The 24,532-nt window shown below is 44.3% G+C and overlaps 1 protein-coding gene and 1 long non-coding RNA gene across 10 annotated transcripts; one reads left to right on the top strand and one right to left on the bottom strand.

The window, feature by feature from the left end:
* Nucleotides 1-17: 17 nt before the first annotated feature.
* On the bottom strand, nt 18-24,117 carry OTULINL (OTU deubiquitinase with linear linkage specificity like). Of its 9 annotated transcripts, none has more exons than XM_068931438.1 (9): nt 24,102-24,117; nt 23,256-23,404; nt 10,469-10,613; nt 10,329-10,360; nt 10,139-10,230; nt 6,828-6,977; nt 5,950-6,078; nt 3,105-3,377; nt 18-1,939 (listed from the first exon to the last, which is right to left on the bottom strand). In XM_068931438.1, exons 2-9 carry the CDS (start codon nt 23,350-23,352, stop codon nt 1,760-1,762), a joined length of 1,098 nt encoding a protein of 365 aa, XP_068787539.1. In that variant the 5' UTR covers nt 23,353-23,404; nt 24,102-24,117; the 3' UTR covers nt 18-1,759. The 9 variants fall into 9 exon arrangements, with proteins under 9 accessions (XP_068787539.1, XP_009683069.1, XP_068787543.1 ...); XM_009684774.2 differs by lacking the exon at nt 24,102-24,117 and adding an exon at nt 23,617-23,847; XM_068931442.1 differs by lacking the exons at nt 23,256-23,404; nt 24,102-24,117 and adding exons at nt 11,441-11,638; nt 20,645-20,683.
* Nucleotides 20,914-23,468, top strand: LOC138065950 (uncharacterized). Its single transcript, XR_011138972.1, has 2 exons — nt 20,914-22,646; nt 22,721-23,468. It is a non-coding gene; the product is annotated as an uncharacterized lncRNA (long non-coding RNA).
* Nucleotides 24,118-24,532: the final 415 nt, after the last annotated feature.

Below are 24,532 nucleotides of genomic sequence, written 5' to 3'. Positions count from 1 at the left end.
AACCAAAAGCAAGCAAGTTATTTCATTCAGTGAAAAAAGTTTCTTTTAATAAATAAAATATCTGATATGCGGGTTTTGATGAGATGAAATTATTATATGGATCAAAGCTTTTTAATTAAAAGCTACAAAATTACTGAACAAAACGGAACTCAGAAAAACTTTCAAGAAACCAAACTGTTACAATAGAGAACTCAGCTGTTTTTGCTTATAAATATATATATATATATACACATATCCACAAAAATCAAAGGACTGTAAGGGATAAAATTGCTTTCCTTTATACAAAGGAACAGAACAGTCTCCATGCACTCCACACTTCCCTGTTTAGTTACCACATAGAACTGCTTCGCTCCTGCAGGCCCAGTTCACATTTTTGTTACTGGCTTATATTGTCTCCTACAAGAATTAAAAACAAACCTGCCTGTCCCCATGTTCCTAGGAGTATTTCTATTATTGTTAAGGAAAGGCTTCATTTCTTAATAAAACACCATTTTTTTTCCAATACAACTGTATGCCTATAGGATTGTAAGCCTTTCACAAATAAATATTTTGCAAAACCTGCTCTATCATTTTGATATTCATTCCTGTTAAGGTCCCTCATTTTAGAAATAATCAAACAGTTCAGTCTTTCAGAAAACAGATCTTGACAAAAATGTTCCACATACTAAAGCAAATTTTAGTTGTCCCAGAAAGACTTCTTCAAACATTGAGGTCTAAACTAAAGATAGCTATCTTATGCAAAGAGATTGATATATACGCAGGATATCATACATGCACACTCTGCTAAATGCACATAACGCACAGAAAATTAATCTTTTGTGAACAGGAAGTGTTGAGAACGTATGCAGCGCACAGCTTTCTCAGACCAATTGCAAAAGAAATCCTCACATCTCTTGGCAGACAATGCTGAAATCAGTCCTTAAAGAAAGATTTACAAGTTGATAAAAACCGAAGCCAGCTACTGGTTCTAACTATATTGCATGTTACTTATTAGTTAATACCGCCTTTTTTAGATTTGGGAAAGCTAATGTGCCTTCTTCTGTTAGAAAGGAGATCTAAAGATCATCTGGCACAGTATTCTTCCTTTTCTGTGCAACACTTCCTTGGCTGCAGATACCAGCATCGAGCGCAGACAGCTTCATTTCAAGTGCCTGAAATAACTCCAGTCTGCAGCTGCTTGCTCTGGGCTTTCTCCGGAGGAGACATTTCAGCGACAGGGTAAGCGGCATGTGATTGGAAGCAGCTCCTCAGCGGCCCCAGTTTACAGCCTCGCACGCCGGGTAGCCCCACATCAACGCCAGTTTAATCTACTGGCATACAAATGTTGGGATGCCCGCCTGGAGTTGCTTCCTGAGCAATTCGTCCGCCCTAGCTAGAGACAGAAAGGGAAAGGCAGTAATTGCTTTAGGAATTTGAATTTAACCCATCCGAGCAGGTCAGGGTAAACCCTTAGCCTAACAATGGAAACCCTGTCATTTCTTTCTCCTTCTTTGTGAGGCAGCTTAATCTTTTTTGTTTGACAGCCCTCAAATATGACATTTTTCCCAGAGAGCATGGTAATATATTTCACACTTTTTATGACTGCTGGTGAATTGAGCTGTAACAAGAAAGCAAAATGTTTACACAATAAACCCATAAATCATTTTGTAATCATTAATATGCACTTATCAAAATCTTACTGCTGCCAATTAAAAACCTAATTCACTGGAAATGGTCACTCACTATATTATACAATGGAAAAAAAAAAATCATTGGTCTCTCATGTTCTGGTAACAGGGATGTGATAGTAGCGGTCGTCCTCAGTCAGAAGAGAGATCTCATGCCATTCTCTTTGATACTCATCTGGATAGTTTACTTGAAATTCTTCGGGATTAAACTTATGCAGTCTGTAAACTCTTATCCTCACTTCCAGTAAGTATCCAAGAAGAAACATTTCAGTCTGGAGAGGAAAGAATTCTGTCAAACATTCATTTCTCGACACAGAAAATTAAAACAAAATCTCTCAAAGATAGTCCAATTTAAGGTGAGTCACCTAGCTTACGTAAAAACAGAAGATAAGGAATTGCAGGGAACTTTTTATAACCAGAAGAAAGAAACTTAATGGTTTGAAGATATCCTCAATGTTCCAACAATCTTCCATTGCTCTTTTTCATGTGGAGGATATTAACGCTTGCTGCTTTAGAAACATCTCTCACCTGCCTCTCACAAAACATTACCTGCTCCCAATGTCATCTCACATGGGTTAGTGGAGAGCAAGGAGGAACCAACTAAAGAGTGATATGTCTTGGAAAAGGGGGAGTCTGTCACCTTGTAATCACTTGCTGCATGAGGGAAACATAACAGTAAAAGCAAAAATTTTGTTGTAGTTGAACCTTGACAGTTGGCATCCTCATTAACACCTCTTGCAAAGGATTGTGTATTTGGAAAAACGCTTGAGAAGAACTCGTATCCTTAGGCATAGCCAGACAGAGCTAGTCCAAGCAGCTGGGAACAGTAATCAAACTGCTCCTGAAAGTGAATGCAACAGCTAACTCTTGATAACGAAAAACTGATCATGAAAAAATAGTTTCATCCACCGGCAAGTGAAACTACTTGCAGAGCGGCAGCATGAGGCTGATACGTGACTAATTCACTCCTTGTTAAACATAAAATTGAGGGGAAAAAAAATCTTAATGTTTAAAGGAGAACAAGGAATACAGCTCATTACCTACTCTTAACAGACATTAGATACGATGGTAACCAAACAGGGGAAAAATACAGTGACGACAGCAGGTCTGGAATGGCAAAACAACAGATAAAGACAAAAACAACAGGTCAAATCTGCACCACCTAAAACTGTTTTACATATCAAAAGGTATCATTGCTCTAAAGTGTGGCTCATTAATAGCTCGTGGCATTAATTTCTGGCCCTGCTAGAAATCTGTCTGCTCTATTTTACTCTATCTCCCCCCCCCCTCCCCAAAGCCTGTCTCTGGTTCTCTCCCCTACACACAAAGGGAAAAAAAAAAAAAGGGCCAACTACCACAGATGACGTGTGATATATTCACCTAGTCACATCAGAGATGCAATAACTTTTGTGATTTATTTTTCATTTACATCGTTACCTGTTCTAGGCGACCAGAGTCGCCCACGGCATTCAGATGATTCATCATGAAACTCAAAGGGTCAGAAGAAGAATCACGAGCAAGTAGGCGGCTAAAAAGGTTGGGTACACGTTCTTCCCTGTTCTTCATCTGCTCATAGGCTTCGACAACTTCGTAGAGCATGATGAATTTTATGGCCTCATATAGTTTGTGCTCCTTGCTCTCATCAGAAAAAAGTGTATTACACATATTTCCTCTTTCTTCGTGATCTTTAACACTGCTTATTTCAGTCCACTAGAAAACACACAGAAGAATAATCCTCAAATTATTAGGAATTCTATTTAATATGAGTGATACCAAAACAGGAATAATCATCAGTCTGTACATTAGCATGATCGTGGCCAAATGACGGTGCAAATAAGCAGGTGGCTCTTTGGGATCTGCAGTGAAATTTGAAGCCTTACCCATTCCAGTTTCTATTTACCCAGCTAAAGTTATTTATTGGAGACAGATCCAAGCATCTGACTGCTAAACACAGTCTACAAGAAAGCAAACGCAATTCCTCTGCACAAAAACCACCCACCATTGCAGCAGGAAATCCAGCTGTCAGCGTGAGTGAAGAGTCTGAAAGGAGAATAACTAGCAAAAGAGCATCAGAAAGTGGCAGGACATCTGAGCCGGTGCATCAAACATACACACTAAGCCATAAGCAAAGGTTAAATTAAGTGACGCCTCCTGACCTGTTTTTAACTTACAGCTTCCACAATTCTGTACTTTTTCCTCTATAGCACCTTTTAAACTAAAATTACGCTAGCTTAAATCCTTTAGATTCTGTGCCTAATTCAAATGGGGCGGCAATTTAAAGGAACATGTGTGAACTGGAAATGCCAGCATGATCTCACAAACTGTACACACTGGCGTGCCTTTAATCCGTTCTAGTGCGCGAGGTCAAAATACGTTGGCCAGACAAGGAGAAGGGACGAGGCAAAGGCACACAAGGGAGAGGAATGGGGTAGAAACTTCTTGGGCTGCTTACGGTGAGTAACGAGAGGTCCTTCGCTCTCTCCTGTCCTAGAGGGGGGCAAAAGCCAGCGTTCATAGCTAGAAAATGGGCTAGCCAGGAGACAAACAGCGCTGGACAGGACACCAAATCAGAAAGCTTACAGCACCCAGAACACAGTAGCTAAGAACAGTCACTTGAAACTGAGAGGTTTTTCAGTGCCACCGTAAGAGACAGTGCCTGATGGCTCAGATTCAAATGAATTCCAGTTAACTCCGCGCTTGTAACATTTGTAGGCTGAAGCTGCCGTAAACTGTGAACGCCAACAGAAAAAAAAAAAAATCTAACTTAGCCAAAAGCCACAGCCACAGCAGATGCGTGCATCTATATGTACTTGGTCACAGAGTAACATTTACTAAATCTGGCTATTCAGACTCCATGCAAACACACAACATTTCCCGGGGTGTCTGCTTGAATAAAGAAATAAGTAGACAGTTCAATATAACAGAACCCAAGCTCCCAGTGCTGGCTCTTCAGCACTGCTCACGCTACCAATTATACCATAAAACCTGTTTGTGAAAATGGGCACTACAGAAATCCATCTCACTGGCCAAAAAGCTTCTTTACAAAAAATAAAACTGGAAGCTAAACCTTGTGTCAAGTAACAGCTCAACGCATAATAAAACCGCTCTGCAACAGCTTGTTAATAGAGCGACTCACCAGCCTGACTTGCAACTTTTTCTATACAAACTTCCAGTTTAAGTGCTCCATGCTGCAGGATTGACACTGACCAAGAAAGAACCCTGACAAGACAGGAATAAAAGCCGAACAGCTCAACACTCTTGCAAAGGCACAGGACAATTAGAATAAAATAGCTGCACACGAGAGCCAGCAGGCATATCTCAAGAGGATCGGCCGGCCTCAGGTGTCACCGTGGCACGCCAAAACTGCAGGCAAGACACCAAGACTGGATGCCTATTTTAATTCCCTCTTTTTACCTAAAATTCTTTGTTCCTAGAGCTCAGTTAAGTCTATCTGGTTCTTCAAAAAACAGCTGGTTACTATCACTGGTATCAGCTTTTGAAACGACAGAGCTGTGGTTGGTATAGATAGGGTGGCATAAAAGGAACGTACTAGTATCCTCTTGATGACTGTGAGCCAGGCGAGCGTGCAGAGCAAATGCCAAGAGGTGGGAGGAAGAGGCTGAGGAGAGAACAGGCGAGAGCTCCCACAACTGCAGCCTGGCAAAAGCCCCAGAGGAGCTCAAGAAAACGTGCAAGGTCTAGCCAGGCCAAGCTTTCATCTCTGTTTCAAAAGGCTTTGGGGGCTACTAAAACTCCCAAAGTTTTAAATATATAAATTCGGGTTATACTCCTGTTTGAGAATGCAGGCAGCCTGGCTACGCCAAATAGAGAGGGAGGAAGTGAGGCTGACACGTCTCTGTAACCGAGTGCTTCAGCTTACAGAGAGAAGTTAAGAGTAGAACTGAATAAAAGGTTTTATGGAACAGGGAACAGGGGAAAGATGACAGTTTGAGAAGAAAATCCATTATCTGTTTCCTCCTGTTTTGGGAGGGAACCTAGCAGTGTCTCGTGTGGCACACTGATCTTAAAACAGCGAGGTTCTGCAGGAGCTGCTTGATGACCTCCCTAACTTGCAGCGGGACCCTGAGTACTAACCCTGTAGGGACCCCAAACCGGTTTGCTCTGCAGGAGAGCCAAAGGCCTGCCCAGCACATGGGCTCTCCAAAGCCGGGAGACAGAATGACTGCCCCAGAAATATGCAACAAGGAGGAGTTCCCTAACTCAGACTCAAGCCTATTTTTCAGTGGTTTTCCCCCCACCCCACCATTTCCTAAATACTCACGTTTGTCTTTAATGCTTCCATACATTTGCGTAATTTTCCAAAGGCATTGGGACCCGTGTATCTTTCTGGCCCAAAACTGTATTGCTGAATCCAGTTGCAACCTTGAGAATACAAAAGCTTTTCAGGGAGCTGGGGAAAAAAAAAAAAAAGTAATTAAGTACAGATCATTACCATAACAAGAAGTAGATTATAAAGTTATCACGAATTTGTCTAGAGCGACTGCAACACATTTTAATTTGTGAGATGGTTCTATCCTCTGGTTGTACAGCTTAAACAAAAAAATACAAACAGGCTTCAAAACAACTCAGATATTAAGAAAGAGGCTCCATTTGACTGCCAAGTCCTTAAGAAGCTTTTAAAGCAATGCCAGTCAAAAAAAGAAGAAAATATATTCCCAGCAAAATATCCCATGCAAACTCTGGAAAAGCCGGATACACTCAGACTCAGTAAGGTTTTTAAGATTCCAGGTACCTTCCAGCCTACGTGCACACCCACACAGGCAGCAACTACAGCAATGTGAACTACTTCCTCCCCCACCTGCTCCCTGCTTTCTCTCTGCCAGAGCTCATGAAACCCGGGGCAGAATTCGTGCACTTCTCGGCTGCTTCGTCACCACATGGAGCAGCTCAGCTCGAGGCTGTCTTCAGCAGCGCTCCCAAGCGAACTGCCAGGCTCCGCACCAATGTGGAGGAGGAGGATCCAAAGTTCTTTTGGGTTAAGGCAGCGACATCTGGCAGCGGGGCAGGAGATATCCTCAAACGCTGATAATGATTCTCCTCCACCTCCACAGCAGACGTATCAATTTTCACACTGAACAAAGCTTCCTTCTGCAGGCCAAGCTCACCTGCCTCATGTTCATTTAAGGAACTGAATTTTACCTTTAATATATCTCTCTCCTTCATCCATGATGGAAAAGGAATGCCTTGGCTGAATATCTGAAAAAGCACTGCTCTTAGTACACAGTAATTGTCTCTCCTGACTTGTCGTAGGTATTTGATATGATATCTCCAAAATAAGTCTTCATAAGCCTAGAAAAAGATCCCAAAAAGACTCAACAATGAACATTTTAAATCTTGTGTGAAACCCATATTAAGTTGAAGTTAAATCTCAAACTACTCATAAAAGGGGGCTAGGGGAAAGAGAGAGTATACTTAAAAGTTTTATATACACAAACTTACAAGTTTTATACACACAAAATGTTCTAACAGCTTTTGTAAACACTGCAAACTGGCACTGCCCCAGAAAAGAGTGATCCTGCACTTTCTTTGAACCTGGCTGCTTGCTCCCATCGTTGCACTGTTGCTAGCATAAACACTGGCGTGGTCAAGCAGATCAGAACAGATCAGCGGGGACTTCTTTGCCACAACAGCTTTAACCTCGATCACTTCACAAGCTGTGCCGACACATGGGATGGAGCAGCGAGAGGGCAGGAATAAGTGCCTGGAGAACGCGTGAAAATTCCTTTGTGCAGAAACATCTCCTTACGCTGACCTGAAGCTATCACGCAACGGTGACCTAAGGCTGAGCAGATCTGACAGCTCTCTGCCGAAGCAGATGGCTCACCTTCCAGCTACGCACGCCCTTTGCTGTGTGTTACCTCTGGCTCCCAGTGGAGCCCTTGGCGAGACAAGCCAGACCAGTAAGCCAGTTCAGACCAATAGACCAACAAGCAAAGAATTAACTTGAAAACGGGACTGTACAGTTCCACAGACTGCTGAATCCATCCTATGATCTGCTTCCTAAGGGGGGCAAGAAGATACTCTCACTTCTTCACCCTCTTTCATCTCAGTTGCTTCCCCACCCCACCTAATACCACTTCTTCTTGGCTGCACCCCACTCCTCCTTTGCTTTGGCTGTAACAGTTGTAAACCCTATTGAACTCTTTTCACTGGTTAGCTTCCTGCTGCTTGAGCAAGTTTGGGTAGCTCAGAAAAGGACCTCATGAACACCAGAGCCAGCAGCATAAGATGTGTAGTGGGAGCATGTGGCCAAGCACAGAGGTGGGGGGAGAACAAGAGAGCATGGAGTCAGGTCCCTGCACAGGATGACCTGTTAAATCAGCTAAACACTTCTGAGGGAGACATGTTAAGAGCCAGCCCAAAAAAGAGAGGGGGACTGCCTAGCTGCAATGAGCTGAAGAAAAAGGAAAGGCAACACAAGCAAAGGACTGTTTCACTTTTGGTGATAGGAAACAGGTTAGGCTGGCTCAGTTATCTCATAAGATTTCATCCTAAAATGAGCTCTTACTGTGACAACTCCTCTGAGTCTCCTTTTCAACTCTGATCACCTAATAGGCTCGTGCATCTTCTGAAAGGCTTACTGCCTTGTTCTCGTTGCCTACGTTGTTTGCAAATTTAATAAACGTTGTGATATCTTTTGTTACTTGTTCCTCCATATCACTTTTGGCCTTGCTGTTTGTTGTTCTGCGCACTTTTGGCACGGCTGTGTTCCTGATTTGAGTTTGATCCTTTCTCTGCTCATCATTTGGACGTGACTCCAGCTTTTTGAAGGTGAAAGGTGACTTCTTTCTTCTGACAACTCCCTTACACTGCTGTTTACCTTATCAGCTTCCTTTTGCCCTTTTGTAAGCCCTTTTTGATGGTATTCATTTGCTCTGTGATTCCAGTACCATGACCTAAAGCAATACATACGTAAAATACACTGACTGTAAATAGCGGAGTCTCTTAGCTGTCTTTTAAGCTCTTTTTAATGTGCTTTCTCATTTTTACGTAGTTTCTGAAGGTGCATGCAATTGTAATAATTTTTTCGCTTTGTTGCTCCTGCAAGGATGAGTGCATGCTGCAAGCAACCCTTGAGAGAGCGGTATTTGAGGCGGTTTCTGTGCATTATTCTGGACCAAGACAAGGGTTGCTTCTGTTCCTAAAGGCTCTCTGAAAAGCTGTTGCATGAAACAGTCACTGATAGCATCTGGAAGTTCAGCCCCCTACATCTATCCTGTTTCCAGGGTAGATGGCTCAACGTCTCTCATCACTGCTGCATCTCCTGTCCCTCTGCCTCTTTCTCTCTCAGCTGATCATGGTCAGTGCTCCCAGCATCGTTAGATAAGTCAGAAATACAGACCTGGTGCTATATTTGTCCTGTGCAGGCCTCAAATTCCACATCATGGGTATACCAGGTTACAACATCACCATTAGCTGATTAACTGAACTTTATTCTAAGCTTTCTTTAACAGATACCACTACTCTATCACCAGGATAACTACTTTAGCAAGAAGTTGTCTGGGGACAGTAAAGAACCAGCTCAGGGTCTTTGAGCCTTCCTTTGTGACTAACACCTAACGCAGTTGACAGAGAGAGACATAAAACATAAAATATTTGCTCTTCTTTGCTTCTGGATGCCCATCCCCATCAGAAGTTAAGATAACAGAGTACTGCTTCAGCTTCGAAAATTTGTCAGGGTCCTCTCGAGCTCATCAGTGCTTCCTCCATTAACGGCCACCCAGATACAACTGCCAGCAGCCCACTGCACATGCAATAACGCACGCTCTTTGCCAGAATGGCAGCTGCCACTTCTCTCTATCAGGGGTGCAAGCATGTCCACAACGAAGAGAACTGATAAACATGCAAATGAGGTGACGGAAAGCAGCATATCTGGCATCTGTGAACCATGAACTAAGCAGGCCTCTGGCTCCGAGGCTCAGCTATCTATGACCCAAAGCCTAGTTTGGTGCAGCCTAGTTTGGCTGGGTGATCTTAGCTCAGGATTATGAGGAAAATGTATTAAGCTGTGAGAAACTATTTCGGCTAAAACTACGCAAGAAAAATAAAAATTCAGAGAGAAGTATAATGCCTCAACGCTGCTGAGAAGGGTGTCAAGCGCTGAATGCTCTCACTTGAACCTTCAGAGTTTGGAAGAAGAATCGGTGCCTTTCATTCCTCCCTCAAATGAAAGAGCTTCTGCCTTACATCAGAGGCTGGCCAAGAGACAGTGCCTAAAACGACGTGATTTTGGCTGTAACACTCTGGGTGATATTCGCCTACCGTCACAATGGAAGCTCCACTCTGCCGCGATCTTGGGACTCGTGCTCATGTTGCCCACTGTCCTTCTCTTTCAAACAGCTGGTGTAACCAGCTCTGATAGCTGTAACAGCTACTTGCATGAGAACTGCTATCCTTTTCTCAAGTACTTCTCCCCCATCTTCAGACATAGATTAAAATTTAACTCTTACCTCCCGCATGTGTTGGGCCTGCTTTGTGTCTCCTTTCCACTCTCTTGCGCAATAACCAAGGAGATCAACTTCTGGCGACACACTGAGATTCTCTAAACCAAGATCAATGCACAGATTAGTGACCTTCTCCCGTCCTGCCTTTAAAGGGGAGGGGGAATTAATGAATACAGAACGACAACAAAAAGGTTACTTATGAATTTTCTCTGAAGATAGCTGCTCCACCTGAAACCCAAATGACAAAACAGGTGTCAAAGGGGAGTCGTCAAAGGTAAATATTTACTGAAATAAGAAACACCACTGAAAATTAAAGCCTGCATAATAAAAACGTACCATTTCAATAGCTGCGCTAAACAGTTGTATAGCCTTCTGCAGCACCAAAAAACAACGACGAGGAAAGACATGCCTAGCTGTGCTTTTACTTTTTGCCACAAGGATCGCTTGGTAGCTGTCGTCCAGGACTGCACCTCATGCCTTCCTAAAGTAGGGATAAAAAAAAAAGAATGTTTCAGTGTTTTGCAACACTTGCTTATATTTATTACCAAAAATCCATCCAAGTATGATTTCATTTTTGAAACACAAAACACAAAACGTAAAAAGGCATAGTATATTTGGTGACTCGCTTAATTTGTCAAGTTTCTAGGGTTTGAGGGGTACTCGGTTCATATTTTCAAGCTCTCCTCCACAAAATGATGTCCAGAAACAGTCACAATAACAAGAGAGTGGGGGCTTCCCAGAAAGACTGAAGTCAAAGTAACCATCCAATAACCAACACAGACTTGCTTCAGGACGTTTTGACCTGCAGCCATATATCAAGGTTTTTAAGACAAGAGGTTCCTGGGAGTCGTAGTCTACAAGTTGGCCACATAAGGCAATAGATGAGCTGACTAAGCATCCTATGACTGCCCACAGAAATTGAAGGAATGTTCGTGGCCCAATTTGGGCAAGTTTAAGGTCAATTTAAAACTCAGAAGAAAGCTCCTCCTGGAGGATTTGGTGGAAAGCTCAGGAGATGATGATAAAGGGGGTGTGCTCCTGCTGTTCTTCGCAGATAAACCGGGATGCTCTGCTACTCTTTGGCACTACAGTGAGGGTTGGGGAAGGTTTTGGCAGTCTATTTAATAAGAAAACCCTGAACTGAGAGAAGCACAGAGCTTTAAAGGTTGTTACAAATGCAATGTCTACTCCTTAAGTGATAAATTTACCTTTGGTTCACTGTGGTTGAAATTACAGAAAATTCCCAAAGTTTATGACCAGCAGCTATTATTAACTTATTTATTGATTTAATACAAAATTGTAAGAGACCTTAACTTTTTGTATAGGCACCTCCAAGGAAGGCTGAAAAGATCCTTCTCTAGAAGTCCATGAAGGGAAGAATTAATTCAGCATAGCTGAACTTCAGCTGAACTTCTGCTTTGTACATGAAGACAGAGGCATCCCGTTATATCTTCTACTTGTACGCTACACTAAGATGTGCTTAGCGGGCCCGACTTAGGGCTATCCCTGTAAATGTTGAGTAGGAAAGGCAAGAATAAGTTGTACAGCACACCGTATGCATACACAACCAACAGGACCAAGCATCTGAAGCTGCAGCAAACATTTATTACTCATTCCAACTAAGAGAGAAAAACACCAGCGGTAAGTGTCAAAAATGGCATACCTCCTGCAAACTCCAGGGCTCTCCCACTTTTAGCATATATGCTTATTGTTGATGGAAACCAATGGATATATGTTTAAATAGGGAAATTGAAATCACCCAAATTGCTACCAACAGAAAAGAACAAGACTGTCGTCTTACTAAAAGACGACAGTCCTGGCAATCAAGTTAGAGCAATTTATTCACTCTCTGCTTTAGGATAAAAGTCATCAACACTTAAAAACCTCCATACATACCCTGTACGTAATTGAACCTCCTGCTAACTAGGAGGGAACTTCAAAAGCTTACAGATGTTGTTCAGTCCAAAGATCAGTGGGTATTTTGGATTTACATTTTCCTACTGTTGAACAAAAGCCAATAATGGTTCAAATAAAATCCATTAACAGCAATTTAAACATATGGTATCAAAAGGAAGATGCAGCAGACTTTCATTTCATTACTTACAATGACTGTATTTTGAACAAACTGGGACTACAAAAAGTGATAGCTGGTCCATCTGCTCAAATGCCATACCGTGCTTTGCTGCCTATCAGACATATATGTGCACAGCCTTACAATATGTAAAATTTCTTCCTTTAACCCCTTTTACAGACAAAAAGGGGAGAGGTTTGTATTAGCATGCGCTTTTAAGTTAAATTAAACAATCTACTGAAAAAGCTTTTGATAGTATTAATCCTGAAAAAATCCCTCCTTTCAAGGCCCATAGCTAACAGGTACACAAGCAACTACTTTTCAAGGAGTGCTGGGAAGCACACGCTCACTGATTGCAATGCGAAACATGAATCATCATCAGAGAACATACTGTAATTGAATAGTGCTCATCCATTTTTATTTAAATTTGGAGGATTTATAAACAGAAATTGCCCTAATAAAAAGGCTAAATGGAAGATGGGGAAGAAACTGCAACCAAGTCATTTGGGCTATTTTTGTTACACTTTTATTACTGCATATCATACACTGGACTTCATAACCTTTCCCTCCGCTCGTGGGTTGACACACACTGTTCAAGCAGGACTTTGTGATTCAGTTTGTACTCTCAGTGCTTATGTCAGACTTAAAATGTAATTATAATTTTTTTCCCCAAGTAAATGAAATTTAGAAGTGGCAGCTGAATCACAAAGTTGCTCTTGGTTAGAGTATAATGAAAAAGTCAGGAAAGAACAGGGCTGCTTAAAATAGCTCTTTCCTCCCCCTCCAAAATCCTTCAGAAACGATAGAACAATTTAGCTGGAACAAACGCATGGTGGGGGAGTAAAATAAACCCACGTATTTTTAACACGATCCATGCCCTGGGACACGGCCACAAGCCATCCCCTTCTTCAGCAGACGGCCAGAGTTTGACTGCTTTGCGACCAACCATTGGGCTCAAATCCCTCGGACGACTGACCGTGAGCACCGCCGCAGGGACAGGCCTAAATCTGCGAATTCAGGGACCCGTAACGCCGTCCTAGCATGAGATTTGGATAAACAGAGTTTGAAAGTGCAAAAGCAGGGGCTCATAAATGTCTTTATCTCACCATGCAAGAAGTACACTGTGTTCTCCTTTCATGCCACCTCAGCAACTTCCTGCTAGTGCCAAACTTGAAGCTTTACCCTCCACGAAGGCAGCAGGAGACAGGCACTCCCCCACCCCCCCCACCAAAAAAATTCTGCTAGAAAAGTGACAAGTAGGAGTCATCTCTAACATGTGCTTCTTTCACAACCAGCTCTCCTGGAAAAGCTCTAAAGAATTAGCCCTACGCTTGACTCCCTCACAGCTTTTTTTAAAGGCTGCCACCTTAAAAAGTAACATTCCTAATTTCCCCCTAAAGCACGTGTCCCTCTCCTGCAAAGAGGGCAGCAGAGCGTGGGACCCGTCCTTTCCGGGACCCCTGCTGCTCTCCTGGGTTGGCCCAGCACCGAGAGACCAGGACCCTGCATGCTGCACCACAGACCTGCTGGATGCGGGCCAGCACCGCCCCACCCTTTCTTCAGTCTCTAGGTGAGGAACCTCTCCATAACGCCTCAATTAACAGACAGATGCCTTATTAAGCAGCACCAAGTGGTTACAAGCATTCCTCGGTTTCCCAGAGGTCACCATCAGCACCCTACCCCCAAAAGTGAGAAACTCCTGCAATAGAACAGACCAAGCACAGACCAAGACGTGGGGGAAGCACCGCTCAACTTGGTGACAATCTCCTTTACGGAGCAGAGCAACGTCAACTTGTCCCCCTGAAGCTGAGCACGCCTTCTTCCCCTTTTTTTAGCAGGGCAACTCGAGATGACAATCGCTGCTTGGTATAACTAGAGGAAGAGAATTAACTATAGGCAAAGATGGTAACTACCTGGGACATGACTTGACTTACCAAAAGTTCAACCACATAACTGATCAGATCTTGACTTCTGCACAAAACCAAACTGGCAAAAAAAACCCACAGTCCAACTGCAGACTTGTGCAATCACCTAGAAAACTGGATAGTTTCTGTCGCGTCCAGGCCCATTACTTTCAAGAAAACCATTATTTACACAGAGCTGATGTGAGTAGGAGTTCCCCCCAGTGCTCCCGCAACCCTTTGTCCCCCCCTTTCTGCAAGAATAGTTCAGAAAAAAAATAGAGTAGAAAGACAACCTCAAATTGTCTCCCTGATCTTCAGTGGGACCCAAACGGTTGCTGCTAACACCTCTATCCAGCTGTGACATTGACTTACATCTACTCTGTGGCAACACACGTGAACAGTTCTTACCAGCTCAGAGATTAACAAAAACATACCCTGTTGCAGTTACCTTCAAAAAGCAACTCCATCTGTATAATCAAGATACTAATGCACGCCCAGGCCTGCAGGTACCATTTGTTCTCTACCAGAGCAAAAAAGCTCAGTTCTTGATGCCCTTTGCAATCCCACTTCCTTTTCAAAGGCACACAGGATGTGCCATCTTGGATCATCAAAGGATTAAAGCTAGGATGCACTTCCACTTCTGTATGAAAAAAACACAAGAGAAGCCTTCAGATGTTTTACAGTCCAGAGTAAGGATTTCACATCATAAAAAGTAGGTACTTCTTTAAAGCTTTTATACCCAACTATGACTAAAAAAAAAAATCTTCTTTTAAAAAAAGAGCTCCTGAAATTCTGCTACTGTGAGAATTCCTGTTTTTGAGATTGGGAAAAACCTCCTTCCTCATTCAGAAATGCTATTTTAACGTCTGTACACTTCAAATAGCACTTCTGTAAATGGACTAAATCCCTGATTTCAAGGAAGTCCACTCTATGGATTCTTGTTATGCCTGCTGCTGAGCTTCGTATTGAGTCATCCCTAATGCCGCTCAGGTTTGGTTTTTTTTTTTTTTTAATCTATTCACAGACCTAGCTCTTCAAAATGCCTTTTTTTTCTTTTTCCAGCTGTGCTGAATCCAAACTGACAGCGTAAAGAAAGCATTTTCCTCCTGAATGTCTTCATATGCTTAAGTTTAGCTAAAAGGCTAAGTGGTATGAATGCCTTGAGTTTTTCCGTCGATTTGTCTCAATAACTGAAGCTTCGATGCAGGAAAAAAGTTCAAGTCTTTCTCAACAACAGCGTATTTTTTCTCCTTTATCTTGTTTGTTAGACAGCACAAGACTTTCACCTGGAGCCTTTCCCTCCAAGGAAGCGCAGTCACTGGGGACCACAGGGGTTGATCACCAGTAGTCCCCGATGAGCTGTGTCACAGACACTAGGAGGTCAGCCACGGCAAAGGTTGAACCGGTAGGAGACGCCTCCCTGGGGAAAATGCCCTTCTGCGCTGGAGGGTCCCCAGCCCTGCCCTGACGCACGTGCGAACCCTCGGGCAGCGCAGGCTCACAGCGACCTAGCAGAACAGCAGCTTTCTTGAGCTTGCTGCCTGCAACCGCAACTAACAGGACTGCAAACAACACCTCCAGGGGAGACATGCGAGACTGTCCCGACCCCAACACGAGCAGCACCAGCCGCAGAGGTGCGCGCCGCCAAGCAGAGGAGCACTCCTGCACCTGAGGACGGGTGACAGCTATCTGCATGGAAGAAGAGGGAACACCAGCAACACCCCACGCACGGGAGATCTCTGTGCAAGCAGCATCAAGAAGTGAGCTGCTCATCAGGCTCCACCAGCAGCTGTCTGGGGACAAAACACCCCTCGGACAGCCACGGGTCAGTCACCAGCCCCTCAGTGCTCACCAGCTGGCTCACTCCTAAACAGTGATTTGACAGCTTGGAGAGACCTTTGCTGAAGTGCCCAGACTTGGAGGAGAAAGTAACAAGAAATGCGTGGCCACTTGGTAAGCGCTCCCTGCAGGGCAGCCTAAGGAATTTGAAATTTCTGCTCATCTGATAAACAATTATCCCTCGGGATAGCTAGGGAAAACAATAACACCAAGGAATCCATGACAAACAAAATTCAAGTATCTGGGCTTGTTTCCTGTCTAAGTAGTCTCAGTAATAGCTGCTAATTCTTCTAGATGGTGCAAGCATTTGCCATCAGGATCTTGTTGAGATACTTTTATCATGTTGCACCCGCACGGCTTGTCATTTTCACCTCCATTTATTGGGAAGTAACAGATCTTCCTGCCGTACATTCACGGCACAGGTTTTACGTCTGTCTCCAGTGCCCAGCCCTCTCCCAAAGTTTCAGACTTTGCAAGTAATGAAGCCCTGTGCAGAGCTGCGTATTTTTAACAAGGAGTAATAAGCACCATCTCCTGGCTGTGTTTCAGGTCGTGAAGTCTGTGCTTCCCCTCTAGATACGTGCAGAGGTTATTCCAGCTGTGCAGCGCGTTTGCTTGGGAGTTTTACTCGGTTCTCTCCCTCTTTCCAAGAGGCATTGGAAACAAAAGAAAAGCAATATAAAGCAAAATATCAAAGTCGTCACTTTGAATACAAATGACAGAAACTAGTCTCGCATCTCTTTTTCCCCCCTCTCAGCGTGCAACCTGACGAAAGTTAAAACTTTAGTAAACGGTTCTACGGAATAAAGCTATCAGCATGGCTGCAGCTGAGCTTTTTGTTGTCTGTGCTCGCTCTTCATCCCTAAAGGGCTTCAGATGCAACCTGACATTTTTGAATTAGCTTACACATATACGAACTCCTCTGCCAGTTTTTTGAGCGTGCTTTACTCTGAGCTTTCCTAATAAAGGCACGTAGAAAAGTAAAATCAACCGTATCAGGATAACTCCAACTTTAAATTACTCTTGCTCAATGCAATGCCAAAAATCACAGCCAGAACAAATGTTTCAGAAAGATATGATTAAGAAACCAATCCTGATGGAACTTCTCTAATTGTGAAAACATATTGTTACTGCTAATAAACTTTTTAGTGTTGTTGCAGGCATGTGGATGCCAAGAGAAGCTTCAAATGAAGCGTTAAGGACATCAGTCACAGGGGCCAAGAGACCACAGTTCCTGACAGGTTAGTAACTGCAATAATTAGCTAAAAGCTTGACAGTTATGTGGAAAGGTCTACATAAAATACAAATTATGCAGCCCCATCAAAACAGGGTTAAGCGCAACCTCTGCACATCAAGCTCTTTTCAAGGAGCAGGCAGTTTGCGGAGGCATCACTAATTTTCAGTTGCAAACTGAAAAAAATAAAATCTGGAATTTTGGACCTTGGAACCCAGCAGCATCATTTTTCAAAATCTGCAGATATACAAAATCACCCATTTTAAAAATCTCGCCCTTCAGCAAACACACCACAACTAAAATTTTGCACAGGAAGTGATACAAAATGAAACTGGAACTGGAGATTACTGAACAAATCAGTAGGTCCCTCCAGTACAAATATTGTAGGCCCTGCACGTCGCTTGAAACCGTGCTCAGAACAGAACTGGGAGAAACTAGTAAAATATCTCCTTGTCATAGATACATACCTGAAATAATTGTTTAAGCTTGCAGAAAGGCTGATTTTGACAAAGCCCACTGTTTCTTTGCATACACTCAGCAAAGAAAGCAGTACAAAAACCACATATATATGCATACATACATACATATATATATATACACACATACACATATATTTGTAACAGCATTGCAAGAGTAGCAGCTTACCGGAGGGTAATGCCAAGCGTCTTGCCGCAACGCTTCCTCACTGCCCAGATGCTAGAACAAACCTGATGATAGTCAAAGCCCCACATGCATAATTAACGTCAATGCTGACATAGAAAATTGCTCAGCAAATTCACGAAGCAATCTGCCCCAGTTTTTGAGTATTTTACAACATGCTTGCTTTCAGAGGAGCACTCTAAGGTCAAGAAGCAGCAGACAATGACACCCCACGCCGCCTTTTATCATTTACGCTGGGTTAAAACTGTGGCATGATTCTGTACGTTCGGGTAACCACCAACGATGAGTTACACTATCCATGAAAACCGCTATCCACCATATTTCAAGTTTTGTAATACAGAAACTCAACTCTAACACCTCCGAACTGGCACAATGTCCTTAGCTAGAAACTCTGCTGTTAAAACTGCCATTGACCATTTGCAACTTGTGGTGGCTGGAGCACATGAGTACTGAAAGTTTTCCAGCATGAAACACTCAAGTTTTAGTTAATAAGGAACTATTTTTGTGTCTTTCTGGAAGGCACCACGTTGCCACGCTTGATCCCCGGGCTGCAACAACGCAGGCAGGAACCTGCATTTGCCACGCAGAGTCCCAGCAAAGCTCTCCATCACTACTGCGTGCCTACAACACAACCGTTTTATCTGCCCAGGAGTACAAAAAGGATGCCGTTTGTGCAGTGGGCTTTCAAAAATCCTCTCCAAGCGGAAAACACAGATCCTGAAGGGATTCGGGGCCAGATGTCCGACAGCAGCTCCGATTAGCGTGTGACTTTAAAGAGTATCGCGACTCACTCAGCAATCCGAATGTCTGAGTAAAACCATTTAGAATAGCCCTTACGTGGCCCAAGAGTAATTTTTAAAACATCATTTTCCAAAAGGAAGCTAAGCAGCTTCTTAAGATAAACTTTACACAACTCTGTCCACTCCCACAATTTTGGTTATGCAAACCGTAAGGAGAGCAGCATAGTTGCACAGTCTTTTGACTTCCGAACAGCAGTTGGGGCCCTCACTGTTTCCAAAACAACTAAATTTCACCACACTCTTTTCCTCGAGTACGGTCTGGCACTGTGACTACCATGGTTCAGCTGCACAGGGTCAGCAGGCAGAGGAGGGCGGTACTTCTCAAATCTCAGACTCGTTTGCCTGGGTCATTATGTAAGGTCAAACATTTTCAGACTCTGAGCTTAAGAAAAACTGCCTGTCATCATATCCTTGGTTGGTAACAGGTGAGGATTTAATCTGGAAGCTAGAGCTAAAAAAGAGAGAGATAGATAGAAAATCCTGCTGCTGAATGGGGAGATCTATACCAGCTAGTCAGGCAGCCTGGTCCACAAAAGTTAAACAAAACAAACAAACAAACAAAAAAAAACTTACATCACTAAGGAAAAGAGGAACTGAGCGCTATGCAAATTAAATAAATTATTCAGAAGCTCAAATACCAACACAAATACTTATCCATAAAGGCACCTGTATTTCATATGCTGACCAGCACTTCACTGGTGCTTCTGCCCTTCACAAGCAATTCTAACACTCTCATCCTCTGCAGAGCAGTTCCAAAACACTGGTAATATTTTATATAAACACACAAAATTGCATTTTTTCCTCCTACTGTATGGTCTCCACTTCAAGTCATAAGTGGGTTATTTGTCCAGCAGGAAAGACATAAATATTCTTAAGGAACAAACGTTAGTGGCTGGAAAGTCGTTTTCTCAACCTCAAGGCCATAACGTGCCATTTCTTCCTGTTTCACACACCTTACCTCTTTCTTTCATCACTTACAGCAACTGTAGTGGATCAAAGGGCAGACATGGGAATAACTGTACTGTCACGTATTGGAGACGGAGCAGTTCGCACTGCCGTAGCTTAACACTCGCTTAACTGAATACTACAGAAACCTGCTTCTTTCGCCATTTCAGAAAATCAGTACCAGTAATCATTAAAGCAGAAGTACATCGTAAAACGTACAGCAGAAAAGCTGACTTGCAGGCCACGAGATCTTCAGCCTAGAAGATCACTTCACTGGGACATCAGAGACGCAGGACACCCAAGAGCTACCTGCCACCCATGGAAACAGGTCCACCTCGCCAAGTCTTCCCAAACTGCCTTCTGCTTCCCATCCCCTTTTCCCCACAACTTATCCCCTACATGTTTCCAATTCCCTTTTCCATGGGAACAGAAGACCATCAACAACGTCTAAACTAAAAGCACACCTGCTATGAAAATGAACCACGCGCTGCTGGGTTCTTCTTAAATCACAGTGCCCTCTTGGTACATTCAAGCTAACATAGCAGAACATTCACAATATATAAGCTTCTACATAATAATAATAAAAAACCCACTACGTTTCAAACACACAAAACCCCTTCCAGAAGGCTTGGTCCCTGATCTCTCCACAAATATGCACCATACCCTCCAGCGCACTCGGCAACGCCCAGCCCTCCAGCCCAACCAGAGGCAGGTGCTCGCCTCCTTAAGCCGCACCAGCGCTCTTATTTTCGTCCTATATTAAAGGAGAGTCGCACCCCCCCCCCCAAAAAAAAAAAAAAAAGAAAACCACCTTACTGCCGCAGAAGTCTGCGGGACAACTTGCCGGAGATTTCTAGATTTTTTTTTTCTTTTGGAAAGTGGCCTCAAAATATTAAAGAGGAAAATAACATTAAGGAGAGGGGGAGGAGGGAAGAAAAAAAAAAAAAGCTCACAGGCACACAACCCCCGCCCCGCCCCGCTCCGCCCCGCGGAGGGGACTCTCCCCCCCCCCGCCACCCCAGCCTCCGCGCAACCCCCCGCCGGCGCGCCGCGACCCACCTCACCCGCGCCCTGCGCGCCGAGCAAACGCGGCTGCCCCAGCGCTGCCGCCGGCCGCGGAGGGCGGAGCGGGGCGGAGCGGGGCGGAGCGGGGCGGCACTGCGGCGCCGCCGCCCGGTGGCCGCGGGCGCAGCGGCAGCGCGCAGCCCCGGCCGAGGTCGCCGCAGCCCCCGCCGGCCTGGAGCGGGGTGGCCGCTTCTGGCGGGCCGCGTTACTTGAAAGCCGCGGTTCCCCCTCCTGGGGGAGCAACCGGAGCAGCACCGCTGCGGACTCGCGCCGCCAAACACCAGTAACACTTCAGTGACTTAATTTTTCTTCTTTTCCCCATGGCTGAAAGCTCATTTCCTCGCGGAGGAAATTCACCCTCGCCGGGGACCTTCCCTTATAGCCATCTCTTTAGGTCTCCCTCGTCCCAGCTGTACGTGGAGTACAAGTGATGCAGACCCAAGTCTTTGGTACAGACTTACAAGCAGTTTGCTCCAGCACAGAGCTGGGACAAACTTATATATGTTTATTTCTAAGACACTGTACGATGTTAAAATGGTTGGAGGAAGAAAGCACTTCTAATTAAGCAGTGAAGAGATTTGTACTGTCTGGCATGAATATCAGGTGTTTTCTCCCTCTATCCCGCGGGGTTAACCTAGGCAAGGAAAGAAACACGCACACACGCAGCCTATTTCTATCCAGGTGAAAGAAAACCTAGCTTTAAAAAACAAGTAGGAAGAGCAAGAGTACATATTTGACTTAAAAGGCCTGAAGCTGTCACTTAAGTGCCACGCCACAGAAAAAGCCGTTCTGGAAAAAACATGTTTTTAAGTGTGCTATAACTGAAGCTTTTTACACTGACTTCAGTTCGCTGTAGCTTTCAGTTTGGACATGAAGTTTCTGTTTTATCGGGACTTGTCTCTTAGGAGAAAGAGCAGAGAGCGATGCCGTTAGACCAGCCCACCCGGGATCCAGCTGCAGAGGCTCCCCGGCACCTCGTGCCTGTTTCTGAGCCACACCTGGCCTTGCAGCGGTCTGGGGCTGCTCTGCCCCAGCGCCCCTCGCCCAGCTCCACGCACTTCCTCCTCCTGCTTTCTTGGACAGGCCACTTTCGGTGCTGCTTAACAGTTCAGCGCTCCAGCCAAATCCAAATGTGCCCCTTTCGGCCCACTCTAACCGGTGTTAAAATGTTAGGATTTAACAGATGATCTCCTTGCGCAGACAGGCCTGGGAGTTAATGTTTAGCCTGCTGCTGACTCATTAGGGAAGGAAGATGAAACACACCTAGTACAAAAGCTGCAAATCAACCAGTGCAGCAGTGGGTCCTCCCCGGCTCCAGGCTCTCTCCTCCCACGTAAGCACACTTGTTCACCACGTCAGCTCGTTCTGGAGAATGGCGGGTGCCCCTCGGTGCGTGCTGCGTGGCTGCTATCTGCCTCCCTCCTCCACCAGGCTCCTCAGAGCGGGCAGAAGTTAACTCTGGTGAGACAAAGCCAAGTGACGTGGGGGCCTAGTGCACCCGTTGTTAGGCAGGTAGCGGTAGGCTCATGCCGTTACTTTTAACTGAACAAGATGTTGCACCTCCTTAGGATGATCCTAAGGAAAGCAGTCTCGGTCTAGGTCTACACCAGGATCGATGCAATAAGCAGAACAGAAGCTAACGAGGAGGCAGTTTCCGACATGGATGGTGTCGAAGTGGAAACATGCTGCTGCAAGGACTCAGAAAGTTTGTCTAAACGTGAGCTTTCCACAGAAATCTTGGAAAACCATGTAGGCAGCTGGTGAAGGCGTCAGAATATGTATTCAACGTGTTTCTGCAGAGCTGAAGCCTCTCTTACTTTGCCTCAGAATAAAAAGAAGCTCCATGGAGACAAAAGGAAAACGCCAGGGAGATCAACCTTGCAGCGGCTTAAGAGGGATTCTCCCGGGCCAGCCTTTCTAGTCATTGCACACCTCCATGCTACTCAGACAAGGTTACACGCAGATGGCAAGTCTCTGCTACTTAAGGATATTTATGGTATGTCCTGCTTTTTAGAGGAAAGTCTAGGAACTTTCCCGTAATGTGAACCTCATCTCTGTATGTTTCTCCAGATCACGGCATCTCCGAGTTGCAGGCATGACTGCAACTACCTCCCTCCACTCATAACCACAAACGACTCCGTGGCAAGTACAGCGAAAGCTTAAACTGAAAGCCGCGCTCAGCAAGTATGAAGACGTTTTAACTGTGCCTATTTAAGCTGAGAAAGCAGCGGCACAAGCAACCGCGTGATCGCACTCCTGTCTGCAGGTGACCAGCGGAATTATAACTGCGCCCAAAGCAGCATACACAAATCAAAAGAAGCACTAAAAATACCCACTGAGACAAAGACAACGCTATCCAGCTCAATAAAAGTTGTGGGAAACCTATATAAAGAGCTGGTAAGCGTTCACTTTTTCAAGTCCATTAGTAACACTCGGGGACAATTTCCCTTTTTAGCATCTCTTATTACTACTAATGTCAGGTATAATCCAACATATAGGTAAAAACAGTGCCCATGAAGCTACGCTCTCCAGCACAGGGGCTTCCCATAGTTAATCACCACCTGGATGAGCCTCTGAAAGTAGGAGCACAGCTCCATGAACTCACCAACGCTTCGCTTTGCATGGTTAATTCTGCTGCTTTTTTCCCGTTTGGTGAACTGCTCTCTGTTTTTACTTGCGTTTCTGTCATGTCGTCTCTGCATCTCCTCTCCAGCGTAGCCTCCCGGCTGGGTTTCTCTCTCCTGACTTCTTTCGCTGGAGGTAGAAAAACAAGCCTTTACAGGCTCAGTTTGTCTTCACAGATCGACAAACTGTGAAAGGATCTGACTTCCTGTTTCATTTCCGCTCAACTTTTCAAAGCCACATAGGCTGTGTCTGCTTCTCCATATCCAAGCCGCAAGACCAAAAAAAAAAAAAAAAAAAAAAAAAGCGCATAACTCAGCTATTTATAAAGGTCACATCGTTACCTCCCCACGCGTCTTCCAAGCTGTCTGAGTGCTGGAGACCGTAGTGTGATTTTCAGACTCTGATACAGCCACCGTAAATGGTTGCTACCGTAGTGGTAATCCTCACAGAGTCACATGGTGCTAGCTCTTCTACCTCTTCTTTTCAACGGCCATAGCACGTTTGAGAACTAAGCACTTAATATTACTGATCGAGCAGTCACCGTCAACACGGGAAACGCGGTGTGGCTGCAAAGAGGAAATGGGTGGTCCACACCAACGTCCCTTCTCTCTTCAGATATGGACCATGCTACGTAAAAGCAAGGTTTACACAGATGCAATTGCATCACTTCATAGGCACAGGCTTTTTAATAAGAGCGAGCAAAGGATCCTCTGAGCAATTCTTTCACATCCCTGCCTCACCCATCCTTCTAAGTTAAATGGTCTCTCAGCAGGCTAAAGCTACTAGTTCTTTTTTAGTTACCCCGTAGGAAGACGCAACGCAGTACCGTGGATTGTAACTTCACAAAATCCAGTCTCCTGCTCTGAAGACACCCACAACTTCTTATTTCAGAGAAGGAAGCAACCGTTTTCCCTGCCAGCTTAGTTGTCTGTTGACTGTTGCACTATGTTATAGACAAATTAAAAAAAAAAAAAAAAACCTGCTGGAACTCACATGACTCATGTGGCATTTTCCCTTTCACTGGAAGGCTGACCTCTCTTTCTGCATTTTTTATTAAACCTCTTTTATTAAACTCGGTCTTAAAGAGTGTTTTACCCCTTTATCACCCTTGGATCAGGCATTTACTTATAGCAATAAAGGAAAGTTGGAAAACTTTTGGAGGGGGAGGGTAACTTTTACTCACATTACATTATTCTTTCGGTTTGTTGGCACCCAGGAGCCAAAGGATAAATCTGCTGCCCCTCCTCCAGTGCAAGC

Source organism: Struthio camelus, chromosome 2 (assembly GCF_040807025.1).
Source record: "Struthio camelus isolate bStrCam1 chromosome 2, bStrCam1.hap1, whole genome shotgun sequence".
Lineage (NCBI taxonomy): Eukaryota > Metazoa > Chordata > Aves > Struthioniformes > Struthionidae > Struthio > Struthio camelus.
Note: the sequence above shows the minus strand (reverse complement) of the source record. Positions and strands in the feature narration are given on the sequence as shown.

Excerpts from the sequence above, each read along its gene's own strand:
- OTULINL (XM_068931438.1), bottom strand. The coding sequence starts at position 23,352 with ATGCAGAGACGACATGACAGAAACGCAAGTAAAAACAGAGAGCAGTTC. Across the intron at positions 10,614-23,255 it reads CCATGCAAAGCGAAGCGTTG|GAAGGCATGAGGTGCAGTCC; the intron begins GTGAGTTCATGG and ends TCCCTACTTTAG. Across the intron at positions 6,978-10,138 it reads AGGCCCAACACATGCGGGAG|GCTTATGAAGACTTATTTTG; the intron begins GTAAGAGTTAAA and ends ATCTTTTTCTAG.